At 50.6% G+C, this 14,282-nt stretch overlaps 2 protein-coding genes across 10 annotated transcripts; one reads left to right on the top strand and one right to left on the bottom strand.

Annotated features, from left to right (window-relative positions):
- Positions 1 to 6: 6 nt before the first annotated feature.
- Positions 7 to 4,483, bottom strand: LOC306819083 (calpain small subunit 1-like; the record flags this gene model as incomplete). The annotated part of the gene is made up of 6 exons (XM_079372832.1): positions 4,405 to 4,483; positions 3,490 to 3,545; positions 2,638 to 2,695; positions 2,516 to 2,552; positions 2,130 to 2,222; positions 7 to 82 (listed from the first exon to the last, which is right to left on the bottom strand). Coding segments are annotated over exons 3-6 (256 nt in total), but the record flags the coding sequence as incomplete, so codon positions are not given.
- LOC306819081 (transmembrane protein 87A) lies at positions 4,468 to 13,575 on the top strand. 9 transcript variants are annotated; one of them, XR_013778484.1, is made up of 22 exons: positions 4,468 to 4,628; positions 5,092 to 5,164; positions 5,398 to 5,495; positions 5,599 to 5,718; positions 5,829 to 5,885; positions 5,976 to 6,044; positions 6,164 to 6,229; positions 6,369 to 6,606; positions 6,757 to 6,818; positions 6,921 to 7,104; positions 7,194 to 7,293; positions 7,388 to 7,481; positions 7,627 to 7,703; positions 8,702 to 8,808; positions 8,896 to 8,954; positions 9,056 to 9,159; positions 9,254 to 9,327; positions 10,922 to 10,983; positions 11,072 to 11,124; positions 11,467 to 11,497; positions 12,804 to 12,914; positions 12,980 to 13,575. XR_013778484.1 is itself a non-coding variant. In XM_079372825.1 (22 exons), exons 1-21 carry the CDS (start codon positions 4,491 to 4,493, stop codon positions 12,843 to 12,845), a joined length of 1,908 nt encoding a protein of 635 aa, XP_079228951.1. In that variant the 5' UTR covers positions 4,468 to 4,490; the 3' UTR covers positions 12,846 to 12,857; positions 12,908 to 13,575. The 9 variants fall into 9 exon arrangements, 8 of the variants coding, with proteins under 8 accessions (XP_079228951.1, XP_079228957.1, XP_079228956.1 ...); XM_079372825.1 differs by having other exon boundaries at positions 12,804 to 12,857; positions 12,908 to 13,575; XM_079372831.1 differs by having other exon boundaries at positions 6,441 to 6,606; positions 12,804 to 13,575.
- Positions 13,576 to 14,282: the final 707 nt, after the last annotated feature.

The raw sequence follows: 14,282 nt of genomic DNA, 5'->3' as shown, positions 1-14,282 counted from the left end.
AAAGTTTAAAAACAGTAAACTCACGTTTGGAAATGATTTTGTTGAGGATGTTCATCAGCTCATTGGGGCTCACCTCCATGTCCTGTCAACACACACACACACACACACACACACACATTAGGTGGGAAGCCCCGCCCCCTGAGTCACAGTCTCTGGTTGGTTCTTACACACAGAGGAAACAGACATCATGGCAGCAGTTGTGGGTTTGAATCCGCCCCCCCTCCTCCCAACACTTCCTGTCTCTCTTCAGCGCTCTCTCCAATAAACAGATTTTAAAAGGTGTTTCAGGTGACACGATGGACGAATCAGGCGGCGGTGCAAAGCGTCAGGCCCCGCCCCTTTTCTGTTTTAGAGATCCTCCACATCGGGGTTGTTGTTTTCAAAGCGGGCACGCAGCTCTGACACATCAACCACAGGAAGCTTCCAGAGAGGAAACCTGGCCGCGCTCCAGCCAAGTGGGCGGGTCTTAATTTTACTACAGAAACCTTCATCATCATCATCATCATCATCATCATCATCATCATCATCATCGTCCTCAAACACTGTCAGTCGACTCAGATCTGGTCTAACTTGTGTTCACACCCCTCTGATGACTCTCACACACACACACACACACACACACACACACACACACACACACACAGAGTACAACTTACACAAGGCATGATCCTCCCTGCCAGACAATGGCAGGAATGCAGCGAGAAAACCTCTCTCTCTCTTCCTCTCTCTCTCTCTCTCTCCCCTTTCTCTCTCTCTCTCTCTCTCAGTCTCTTCCTCCCTCTCCCCCTCTCTCTCTCCCCCCTCTCTCTCTCGCCCCCTCGCTCTCTCTCAGTCTCTTCCTCTCTCCCCTCTCTCTCTCTCTGTCTCATTTCCTTCCTGACTTTCGGATTCAAAGGGAGATTCTTCTCCATCAGTGTTTAGATTCTACCATCTTCAGACCTGACAGACCCCCCCTTCCCTCTCCCTCTCACCCCCCCCCCCCCCCCCCCCCCCCCCCCCCCCCCATCATGACTTTAGACCCGTCCGTGTGTCTGTCAGGACTCTGTCCATGGCGTCTCCTCTGTGTGTCTGTGTCTTAAAGGGGACACATGATAATAACTCCACAGCATGTGAGAGGAGACTCACTACACACTTCCTGTTCCTGCTGTTTCAGGAACAGGAAGTGACTGGCTTCGGACGTCAGTCGAGCGTTTTGATTGGTCGTTGGCAGACTCGGCTCGTGAGTTTTTAAGGAGAGGTGTGAAGGAAGATCTTCGGGAGGCCACCGAACCCGTCGGGCCTGATGTCGAACGAGACCAACGGTGAGCGCAGAGAGGACAGAGGAAAGGGCGGAGGAGGGTGGAGTTTGGAATGCAGCCGACAGCAGGCAGACAGGTGTGGCGAGCGGCGAGGGATCAGGTGAGCAGACGACAGACAAGAAGACACTGAGACATTCAAATCTCCTCTGATGCTTCAAATCAGAGGAGAACATTCATCCCCCCCCCCCCCCCCAAATAAACATGATGGCGTTCTAATCATCAGACGCCACCGTGGCTTTGGGAGGGGACGCTTGATTTATGAGCAGAGAGACGCCTCTGCTCCACCCGGGTGCAGCGCTGCAGGCGACCAAGTGTTTGAAAGACGCCTGTAAATTAAAGTCTTTGTTCTGGACCAGTCCTGGACTAGATCCTGTAAACAGACGGGTTTGGACGCCCCATAAACCTGAGATTAGAGAGAGAGCGGCGTCGCCGTGGTTACTGAGCGAGGACTGCGGTCACATCGGAAACCAGCTGCAGATGTTTGAAAAGTTTTAACCGTCTGCGTGAATGTTTCAATCGACTCCTGGAGCATAAACACACACACACACACACACACACACACACACACACACACACACACACACACACGCACTGTTGTTAGAAGTCTGTTTCCATGGAAACGGACACAGTGAAAAAGCGGTGTGACTTTGTTTTGGAGCTCAGAGGACGAGGAGCCAAACACGAGCGTGAGTCTCTGCTCACTGGCTGCTCTCATAGCTGGCGAACAGAGGGGCGTGTGTGTGTGTGTGTGCATGTGTGTGTGTGTATGTGTGTGTGTGGGGGGGGGGGGGACACAACAGGAGGACAAACGTGAATAAACGTGGGACTCACATCTCCGGCCAGCTGTTGGAAAACCCGACGAAACTGCTTCTCCTCATCGTTCTCGTGAGACTCGGCGAAGTTCAGAGGTCTGCGAGGTTCAGGCTGCACACACACACACACACACACACACACACACACAGACACACACACACACACACAAAGAGCTCCTGTTAGATCACATATTCCTCAGCCTGACTGTTTGCTCACAGAAGAGGTTCAAACTTTATTTCACAGTTTAAAGGGCTCTGACACACTGGAGTCTTTAAGACTTTAACCAGCCAATAAGATCGTCCGATGTTATAATAGACAACTCTTTAATATAACGTACTGCTGCAGGGTCCATTTTACTGAAATAATCAACGCTGTGCTAATGTGTCCGGGCGTTTGGTACTTACAGCAGGTGAAGGGAAGAACTGTGCGGGGTCGATGTCGCTGTTTAAGGGGAAACACAAACACTAATGTTAGCCTAGCTTAGCACAAAGACTGGAAGTAAAGGGAAACTGTTAGCTGTACTCACCAGGCGGCCTTGATGATGCCCCTGAGAAGACTCTTTGCCAGAAATGCCATGTTGTCGTCTGAGTGAAACAAAAAGTTACAAACGTTACTCAAGCAGACATCAGGGCGCAATCATTGTTACACGGGCTGTTTCTGTGTCTGTAGCTTTAAATATGTAAATGAGCTGTGTCTGACCACGCCCCCTCTCTGGAAGGGCTCGGGTGTACTCGCTGCTTTCTGGCTCCTTGTCCTATTGTTTACGGTGAGAAGGCAGACTCAGAGGGCAGAACAAACACCTAGCTGTGGGAGTGTCACCCACCTGGGGGAGGGGCTACTGCCCTTTGTGATGTCATGAAGGGAACATCTCCAAACAGCCTGTTTGAGCAGGCAGAAGACGGAGAGGATGGACTTTTCTCATCATTGGGGGGTTTGGAGACAGACTAGAGACTCATGTGTGACCTTTAAATTTTGAGGGCTGCATCAGTTCAACATTGGTATTATATATATATATATATATATATATATATATATATATATATATATGCAGATCTGTACCTGGTTATAGATTATGAAACACTCTCCAGCTGACGGTGTCATGAAGCAGTAAACACTGACACCTCTTAAAGAGCCACTCCTAGTTTGTTTTTGAGTCCAGACAAAGTTTCGTCAAAGCCCGACGGGATGATTTCTGTCCTGATCCACCTCTGCAGACAACGACTGGATGATATACAAAACCCGACACCTACACATGATCTATATAGTGTCCAGTTACAGCCCACCAACCACACAGCAACATACGGCCCTGAACGCATCTCAGACCTGCGTAAAAAAGCTTTATAAACACGATGTTATAAAAGGTGTGTGCTGAACTTACCTGAAGTTTAGCTTCTGTGGAGAGAGGAGACACTCACAGGGAGAAGTGAAGACACACTGACACACACAGAGAGAGAGACAGAATGGGTCTGATACTGAGGCTGGATGGCGCTCCCTCTGCCAGACTCCACAAAACCAGTTGAGCAACTCAGACCCAAGTTCTTTTTCAATGCATCATGAACCCCGCCCAACACACACACACAACCACATACTACACACCCAAACAAACACACACTCGAGAGAGAGGGCCTGCGGGTCCTAAAGTCCACCGACAGGAGAACACACAGTGTGGTGCGTTCAGGGGGACGCAAGGAAACTCGGACATTTAGATGGAACAACACCAAATATGTACAAAAGTATTTCTACAGCTCAACGCCTTACCACGTTTTTATTGTTATATATATTTAATTTTTTGTCTTTATTGACAACACAAGAAAAGCACTAAACTAAAACTGCGACGATGTAAGGGGTTGCCATGACAACCAAATATCAGAGAAAAAAAACACAACCGTCAAATATTGAATAAATACTAAATAACATGTGACAGATTACACAGAAAACAATAAAAGCTTTCCCCAAGTTAAGGCTCCGCCCCTTTTCCTGGCCTGGCGTTGATTTTTAAAATATATACAAAAACATAAAAGCATAAAAATAAAAGTACGGATTTACTAAACTTTCAAGATAATATGTGCATTTAAAAAAAAAATGTATGTGGACTTGTTTGAACCGAATGTAAATACATATAAGGCTCTACGTAATAAATGTTATTGTTGTTTTTGCATTTTAAGAGTCTTTTCTGTTTTTTTTTTAAAGTGACTGAAGCTTCTTCTTCTTCCCATCATCACTAGTGTCGCGTATAATTTACAATTTTATTCCTCCGATTTCTAAACTTCCTACAGCTCCTGAACGCATCAACCTTCTTCCTCCTCGTACGTCAGCCGGAACCCGGAAGTGTCCAGCTTGCTGTGTTGTTGTGGTCGTGAGTTTGTCGTCCTGGCTCAGATGGCGAGCTCCGCGGGTCCCTGCCGGTCCGGTCCGGGTGTCTGGTCTTTGGCGGTGCTCCTGGTGCTGCTGGCGGGTCTGAACGGGCCGGTGTGTGCCCTGTCCGAGCCCGGGAAATGGACCGTGAACATAGACAGCGTGAGTTTCCTCCTCGTGCGATAAATCAGTGATGAGTCAAACACGTTGTAGATGAAACTGAAAGGTTACAAGCGTTTCTGCTGATTCAGCGGACTTTTACGAAAACTGCGCTGCCGCAAACAAACTGCGCTGCCGCAAACAAACTGCGCTGCCGCAAACAAACTGCCCCCTCTTTAATTGGTTCTTTACAGTTAAACAGGAAGTTTGTTATGGCCTCTCCGTCACTCCTGTCTCACAGGATGCTCACATGCTGCCAAACGGTTGAGGGTTCAATTCTCAGCTGTGTCCTGACAGAACACACTGAACCCCCGAGTTGCTCCCGCTGCTTCGGCGTGTGATTGGATGACACTCGCTCTACTTCCGGTCTTTTCAGAGTGAAGAGTCATTGATTATTTAAAAGTGAAGATCTCGACCGATCCTGACGAACGTAAACATCGCGTGACGTCATCTTTGTTTGTTTCAGGAAACCCTGAAGAAGCCGAGCCTCTTCATCTTCACTAAAACTCTGTTCAACAACAGCAACATCCACCTGAAGCGTGAGGACACACACACACACACACACACACACACACACACACACACACACACACACACACACACTGTAACTGTCCATAATAACCTTTATTATCATTCTGACATCCAATCAGACGAGAAGTTACAGAGGTGTGTGTGTGTGTGTGTGTGTGTGTGTGTGTGTGTGTGTGTGTGTGTGTGTGTGTGTGTGTGTGTGTGTGTGTGTGTGTGTGTGTGTGTGTCTCCGTGTCTCCAGTGGTATCAGAGACCTGTAACTCGTCGTCTCCGGTCCAGCTCGATGTGTCCTGGTACCTGAGGAACTCTCACTGCTACAACGAAGTCTTCAGTCTGGACGTAAGACTCTTTCCTCGTCTTCCTCTTCCTCGTTGGTGACTTCCTGTGATCTCTGTGATGATGTCATAATGATGTCATAATGATGTCATTCTTCCCGCTTCAGTCGAAGGCGGCGCCGTATTACTTCAACACAGCCGACGTGAAACTGAAAGGAGGGAACGGGTACTACATGTTTCACCAATATCCTCCAATCAGCTGCAAGCAACACATGAGCCCCGACACGGTAACACACACACACACGCACACACACACACACACACACACACACACACACACACACACACTGTGTTTACTGACTGTGTGTGTGTGTGTGTGTGTGTGTTCTCCTCACAGTTCCATCTGGATGTGTTGCCGTTGAGAACTCGTCTGAAGGAGCTGCCGCAGGATCAGGTGACGTCCGCTTCTCTCTCGTTAACCAATCAGCTCGCAGGAAACGCGTCATGAAGAGCTCGCTGTTAAAACGTCTTGTTTGTCTTCCAGCCAATCACAGCGAAGCCTCACGTCGAGGACAGGCGGAGGAGGAGGCAGGTGGATGTTCCTCCACCAAAGGTGTGCACACTCCTCACGGAGCAGAAACAGGAAGTAGAACATTCATGTAGAGTAGGCAGAGCTGTGACATCACAGACTTAAAGGACCAATCAGATGCTTGTCCTCGCTCTGTCCCTCAGCCGGCTGCAGTGAAGAAGGAAGAAGAAGCTTCAGAGAGCGGGAAACCTGCGGCTCCTTCCAAAGAGGTCAGTAGGTCGATCCTCGAGGAGAGGGCGGAGTCAGAAAGAGTGTGACGTGATTGGCTGACACAAGGTCGGGGCACGCCCCCTGCTGGTCGGTTTTCAGACGCAGAAAAATAAAACATTGTGTTCTGTGTTCGCTCAGGCCGCCGCTCAGGGAGCCTCTAAGGCCGCCGCTCAGGGAGCCTCTAAGGGCGCCGCTCAGGGAGCCTCTAAGGGCGCCGCTCAAGGCGCCGCTAAGGCCGCCGATCAGGGCGCCACTTCGCCTCACCTGGACGTGGTCGCTGAGAGCTGGGAGGACGGGCCGTACATGTTCATCCTGAGCGTCGCAGAAATCAAAGACACCAAGAGCGCTAATCCCCCGGCGCCGTGGAGTGTCCAGAGTAAGAGACACACACACACACGGGCGCACACACACACACACACACACACACACACACACACACACACACACACACACACACACACACACACACACACACACACACACACACACACACACACGTTTGATCTGAACTTTTCTGTGTGTTCAGTCCAGGTCAGCATGAAGGGTCCTCATGACTTCATATCAGCCACTGAATGGCCTCTGATGGTGGTAAGGACACACACACACACACACACACACACACACACACACACACACACACACACACACACACACACACACTGTGTTTACTGTGTGTGTGTGTGTGTGTAGTTCTACATGGTGATGTGCATCGTGTACGTGCTGCTCGCCGTGCTCTGGTTGGTCCTGTCGGCGTGCTACTGGAGGGACCTGCTCAGGATCCAGTTCTGGATCGGAGGCGTCATCTTCCTCGGCATGCTGGAGAAGGCCGTTTACTACGGCGAGTTTCAGAGCATCCGATACGACGGCCTGTCGGGTAGGTGCAGACGCCGGGGGGGCGGGCGGCGGGCGGGCGGTCTGTCGTGACCTCGGCTCGGCTCTAAAGTGTCGTGTGTCCTGCTGCAGTTCACGGCGCCGTGGTGTTCGCCGAGGTGCTCTCGGCGGTGAAGAGGACTCTGGCCCGAGTGCTGGTCATCATCGCCAGTCTGGGATACGGCATCGTCAAGTGAGTCTCTTCAGTCTGTCGGGCATCGTGACTCCGCCCCCCGGTGAACGTGGCGAGCGGTCTCATCACGCTTTTCTCTCCCTGTCGTTTTCAGACCTCGACTCGGCGCCTTGCTGCACAGAGTCGTCGGCGTCGGGCTGCTCTACCTGATCTTCTCCATCGTGGAGGGGATCCTCCGAGTCAACGACGTAGGTCACACCGTGTGTGTGTGTGTGTGTGTGTGTGTGTGTGTGTGTGTGTGTGTGTGTGTGTGTGTGTGTGTGTGTGTGTGTGTGTGTGTGTGTGTGTGTGTGTGTGTGTGTGTGTGTGTGTGTAACCTGTTTCTCGCTGCAGGATGGCGGTGATGCCAGCACCACTAGATTTACTGAGATTGTGCTCGCCTTCATTGACTCCTGTATTTTCTGGTGGATATCCTTTAAATGTACACACACACACACACACACACACACACACACACACACACACACACACACACACACACACACACACACACACACACACACACACACACACACACACACACACACACACACACACACCTGAAGAGGTCGTACCTGCTGCCACTAGAGGGCGATCTCACATCCTGGTACTTTGATCACAGACTCATTATCAGCGGCGTGTGACTCCAGGACTCTTCATGAACTCTTTTTAAACCTTTAAATTTTTCTGTTTTCCATCGCTCCGAGTCATCGCTCCCGCCCCTCTCTCTCTCGTCCTCTCCCCCTCTCTCTCTCTCCCCCTCTCTCTTCCTCTCTCTCTCGTCCTCCTCCCTCTCTCTCTCTCTCTCTCTCTCGTCCTCTCCCCCTCTCTCTCTCTCTCTCCCCCCCCCCCCTCTCTCTCTCCCCCCCCCCCTCTCTCTCTCCTCCTCTCTCTCTCCTCCTCTCTCTCCCCCCCCTCTCTCTCTCCCCCTCTCTCTCTCTCTCTCTCTCTCTCCCCCCCCCCCTCTCTCTCCCCCCCCCTCTCTCTCTCCTCCTCTCTCTCTCCTCCTCTCTCTCCCCCCCTCTCTCTCTCCCCCTCTCTCTCTCGTCCTCTCCCCCCCCTCTCTCGTCCTCTCTCCCCCCCCCCCCCCCTCTCTCGTCCTCTCTCCCCCCCCCCCCCCCCCTCTCTCGTCCTCTCTCCCCCCCCCCCCCCCCCTCTCTCTCCCCCCCCCTGCAGGCTGAAGACGATGTCGTTCTGCTGGCTGCTATTCCTCTGGCTGTGCTCGACTCTACCCTCTGCTGGTGGATATCCGCTACTGCACCTTTTTCCCCTTTTTAGCCTGCAGGCTCTTCTTCTCGTTTCTCTGTTTCCTGCTCTGTTGTGTTTAGTCGAGAGACGCCGCGCGTCCCCGGGGTCAAAGGTTAGAAACGTGTGTAAAATGAAGGTGTCATGTTTTGATTGTTTCCTTGACGTGTCGTCGTGGTCACATCTTCGTGAGTCTGGTCCAGACGATGAAGCTGCTGCGCCTGAGGAGGAACGTGGTGAAGCTCTCTCTCTACAGACACTTCACCAACACGCTCATCTTCGCCGTCATCGGTGAGAAACACCCGCGGCGTCCTCACCGTCAGCTGACCTCCACCTCGCCATCGCCATCGTTTCTAACACCTGCTGCTCTTCTTTCAGCGTCGGTCATCTTCATCATCTGGACCACGAGGACGTTCAGGATGTCCAGCTGTCAGTCTGTGAGTAGACGAGTGGGCGAGCGAGAGTGGAAGACATGGCGGTCACTTAAAACGTCTCTCTCTCTCTCTCTCTCTCTCTCTCTCTCTCTCTCTCTCTGCAGGACTGGAGGGAGCTGTGGATAGACGACGCCTTCTGGCGCTTCCTGTTCTCCATCATGCTGCTGGTCATCATGTTCCTATGGCGACCGTCGGCCAATAACCAGAGGTAGAGGAGAAGGCAGGACCGGCCTGTTTGTTTCTTTTTACTGGACAGTAAAGTTTACTCTCTCTCTCTCTCGCTCGCCCTCTCTCTCTCTCAGGTATGCTTTCAGTCCTCTGCTGGATGAGGAGAGCGAGGAGGAGGAGAAGGAGCCAATGATGAACGAGGCCTTCGGTCAGAAACACCTTTATACTCTCGTCCTTCCTCCTTTCCTTCCCTTATCTCCTTTCCTTCCTTTATCTCCTTTCCTTCCCTTATCTCCTTTCCTTCCCTTATCTCCTTTCCTTCCCTTATCTCCTTTCCTTCCTTTATCTCCTTTCCTTCCCTTATCTCCTTTCCTTATCTCCTTTCCTTCCCTTATCTCCTTTCCTTCCCTTATCTCCTTTCCTTATCTCCTTTCCTTCCCTTATCTCCTTTCCTTTTATCTCCTTTCCTTCCCTTATCTCCTTTCCTTTTATCTCCTTTCCTTCCTTTATCTCCTTTCCTTCCCTTATCTCCTTTCCTTATCTCCTTTCCTTCCCTTATCTCCTTTCCTTCCTTTATCTCCTTTCCTTCCTTTATCTCCTTTCCTTCCCTTATCTCCTTTCCTTTTATCTCCTTTCCTTCCCTTATCTCCTTTCCTTCCTTTATCTCCTTTCCTTCCCTTATCTCCTTTCCTTTTATCTCCTTTCCTTCCCTTTATCTCCTTTCCTTCCTTTATCTCCTTTCCTTCCTTTATCTCCTTTCCTTCCCTTATCTCCTTTCCTTATCTCCTTTCCTTCCCTTTATCTCCTTTCCTTCCCTTATCTCCTTTCCTTATCTCCTTTCCTTCCCTTTATCTCCTTTCCTTCCTTTATCTCCTTTCCTTCCTTTATCTCCTTTCCTTCCCTTATCTCCTTTCCTTCCCTTATCTCCTTTCCTTCCCTTTATCTCCTTTCCTTCCCTTTATCTCCTTTCCTTCCCTTATCTCCTTTCCTTCCTTTATCTCCTTTCCTTCCCTTATCTCCTTTCCTTCCCTTTATCTCCTTTCCTTCCCTTTATCTCCTTTCCTTCCCTTATCTCCTTTCCTTCCCTTTATCTCCTTTCCTTCCCTTATCTCCTTTCCTTATCTCCTTTCCTTCCCTTTATCTCCTTTCCTTCCTTTATCTCCTTTCCTTCCCTTTATCTCCTTTCCTTCCCTTATCTCCTTTCCTTCCTTTATCTCCTTTCCTTCCTTTATCTCCTTTCCTTCCTTTATCTCCTTTCCTTCCCTTATCTCCTTTCCTTCCTTTATCTCCTTTCCTTCCTTTATCTCCTTTCCTTTCCTTCCCTTATCTCCTTTCCTTCCCTTATCTCCTTTCCTTATCTCCTTTCCTTCCCTTTATCTCCTTTCCTTCCTTTATCTCCTTTCCTTCCCTTTATCTCCTTTCCTTCCCTTTATCTCCTTTCCTTCCCTTATCTCCTTTCCTTCCTTTATCTCCTTTCCTTATCTCCTTTCCTTCCCTTTATCTCCTTTCCTTCCTTTATCTCCTTTCCTTCCCTTATCTCCTTTCCTTCCCTTTATCTCCTTTCCTTCCTTTATCTCCTTTCCTTCCTTTATCTCCTTTCCTTTCCTTCCCTTATCTCCTTTCCTTCCTGCCTAGCCGCCTCCTTCCTTCCTTTATGTGTCACTTTGTCACTTTCTGAGTCAAATCGTCTTTCAGAGTTTTAGTCACTCGCTCGCCCGGCCTCTGAGCGAGCGAGTCGCTCAGAGGCCGGGCGAGCGAGTCAGTCCGGTGGTCGTCATGGTAACTCTGGGTTCTGTCTTCAGAGGGGATGAAGATGAGAGGGATGAAGAACGAGACCAACGGGGCGGCCAAAGCCAACAAAGTGGTGAGTGGCGGCGGCGGCGGCGTCTTCCTGCCGTTACCCTGGAGACGTTAAACACCTGCTGCTCGTTCATGTCTGTTTGTTTTTACAGGATGAAGATCTGAAGTGGGTCGAAGAGAACATCCCGACCTCCATGGCTGACGTGTACGTCATCTTCATCATCATCATCTTCATCATGTTTACGATACGCATCAAATTATTCATTTAATACCATGATCTCTCTCTCTCTCCCTCGCTCGCTCACTCTCCCTCTCTCTCTCTCTCTCTCTCTCTCGCTCGCTCACTCTCCCTCTCTCTCTCTCGCTCGCTCACTCTCTCTGTCTCTCTCCCTCTCTCTCTCGCTCGCTCACTCTCTCTCCCTCTCTCTCTCTCCCTCTCTCTCTCGCTCGCTCACTCTCTCTCTGTCTCTCTCGCTCGCTCACTCCCCCTCTCCCTCTCTTCCCCCCCCCTCCCTCTCTCTCTCTCCCCCCTCTCGCTCGCTCACAGAGCCTTGCCCCCCCTGCTGGACTCGGATGAGGTAGGTCACCTTGTTTTGTTTATTAGAGCAGGGTGTAGTTCCGTGTGTGAGCAGCAGGGGGCAGCATGCCGTCTCTCCCATCACTCTGTTGTTGATCCTGCTCTCTGTTGTCATGGTGATCAGTGTGATGGCGTGAGAAGACGGCGTGGATCATTGATTTGATGTCTCGTCGTGACCTCCGGCGAACATTTTCTAAATGATTCACACTCTCATCTGGGATCGACCAATCAGCAGAGAGCCTCTGAGCGCACGCCGTCCGTAAGCTGCACACATCACAATCCAGATTAAAGACCGGACTGACCTTCACGCCGTTTCTGTGAAGGTCGCTCAAAAGAGCTCAAAGGAGCTCAAAGGAGCGAAGTTTACTCCCAAACATTACAAATCTGATTATTACAGTGGAGGGGAGGAAACGCCGCACGCCACACGCCAAGCGCCGCCCCCTGCAGGAACACGCCACACGCCAAGCGTCGGCCCCTGCAGGAACACGCCCCTCGCCAAGCGTCGGCCCCTGCAGGAACACGCCCCTCGCCAAGCGTCGGCCCCTGCAGGAACACGCCCCTCGCCAAGCGTCGGCCCCTGCAGGAACACGCCCCTCGCCAAGCGTCGGCCCCTGCAGGAACACGCCCCTCGCCAAGCGTCGGCCCCTGCAGGAACACGCCCCTCCAGCTTCACGTGAATACAAATAAACGTCCTGTCACGTGACAGGAACCTGGAGCTAACGTGGCGTTGTGAATACCGCCGTACTTCCTGTTTGATGCAACACTTCACACAAACGGCCTCCAGGTCTGACACGCCGCTGCAGCGGGTCGACTCACGGCGAGGACGAGTCCCGTCCAGATGTGCATCTCCATATATGGACATCTGTAGTTTTAAACAAGGTGGAGGACAGAAGAACTCGCCGACCTCTTGAAGTCGGCGTTCAGCTTCCGTCGAGAGCACGAGCGGACAAATTGGCGTCTTCACGTCAGCTGTGATCTCGTCTGCCGCTCGCTCGCCCGCGTGCCGTCCGTCGTGTCTGCAACAAAAGGAATCATCCTAACGAGGTCGACCCGCTGAGCGAGGAGCGGGCGAGGCGTCACGTCCACTGATGATCACAGAGCGTGGACACTCACTTCCTGCTTCGTCCTGCAGGTCGCCTTTCAGGATCGACGAGGACGAAAGGCGCCAAAAACTTTCAATCCTCCGAGGCAGCCCGTCCAAACCGTTCTTCATATTTCAGATCAGTCACGCCAACCCTGCACGCCGTGCACGCGGCGCCACGTGCACGTGTCTGTCTCTGGTACTGACTGTTTGTTTTCTGTTGCAGGAAACCATGACGACGAAGTTTGAGATGTCCAAGATGGAGTGAAGCAGGAGGAGAGTGAAGGAAACAGGAAACAGGAAGGAGTGAAGGAAACAGGAAACAGGAAGCAGGAGAGTGAAGGAAACAGGAAACAGGAAGCAGGAAGGAGTGAAGGAAACAGGAAACAGGAAGGAGTGAAGGAAACAGGAAGCAGGAAACAGGAAGCAGGAGAAGGAGAGACTGAAGGAGAGTTTTGAACACAGATGCAGGCGGTCGACTCGTGGCGAGCGGGTGAAACGATGAACGTACAGTGACATCATCACGACGCCGCACGGATCCTTTGATTTCCTGTTTGTATTTATATTTGTATACACAGAATATTTTATAGACTGGATGTCCACGCGCTCTTTTGGCCTTTTATTTGTTTACTTGTTGACTCGTGATGTTCGCAGGTTTTTGTCTCATCTGACTCGTCGGTGTTTTCACTGTCGCCACGGCGGCGCTCGCCCGTCGCTCGCTCGCCGTCACAGCTGCTCGCTCTCCAAAGCGTGAGCGTAGACGACGAGACGAGGAGTGAACGCGGCTTTTCAAATAGTTTGGTTCTGCGTCTTAAAGTTGTTTCCATGAATCTGCTGAGTTGGTGCGTTTTTTGTTTTTTTTTTCACGTGGAGGGAAAATATTTGTGATGATAAACTGATGAACATGTCGATGCACTTTTTATTAAAACTCCAAACAAACGTCCCCGTGGAAGTCGATGTGCTGATGTGAAGTTCAATAAAAAAACTATTTTAGAAGACGGGTGTCTTCATTTATTTCACTGCGTCTCATCACACACACACACACACACACACACACACACACACACACACACACACACACACACACACACACACCTCAAACATTTTAGTCCTGTTAAGTTACTGCTAACAACTTGATAGAGCATTTCCTGTTATATAAATCCTTTATCTGCCAAAACGAGCAGGACGCTTTTATTTTGAAACCTCCCGGCATTCTGCTACATCCGGTTGCCGAATTAGCGTCCCGAGTAACAATATTTAATTATATAACTAAACACTTTCTGTCTTAACACTGAGTAATAAATGTATAGAGGAACATTAAGCTTTTAACTCGACATGACGCGTCTCACGCGGACGCGCAGAGTCACGTGAGGGTCGTAAATTGGCGCGCATGCAGTCAGCTATCATTAACGTGACTGATCATACCGCGAGCACGCCGGCTCTGACGTTCATTCATATTAACCAAACGACATCAACATTAATAAATAATATGAGATGGATACTCACACTTTCATTTAAAGGCACAAACAGCTTCTGTTAAGTTATGACGTCACAACCGAAGCTCACTCATCAACTTCCGGCGTGACTCTCATTAGAACATCATGACTGATCACGTGGGCTGGCTCACTTATCGCGTTATCAGTGAATAACTTGTCCCTAACATTGGGCCTTTTCACACACACACACACACACACACACTTGCTGG

The sequence above is a fragment of the Symphodus melops genome (assembly GCF_947650265.1).
Source record: "Symphodus melops genome assembly, contig: scaffold_411, whole genome shotgun sequence".
Lineage (NCBI taxonomy): Eukaryota > Metazoa > Chordata > Actinopteri > Labriformes > Labridae > Symphodus > Symphodus melops.
This window is presented reverse-complemented; position numbering and strand designations above follow the sequence as displayed.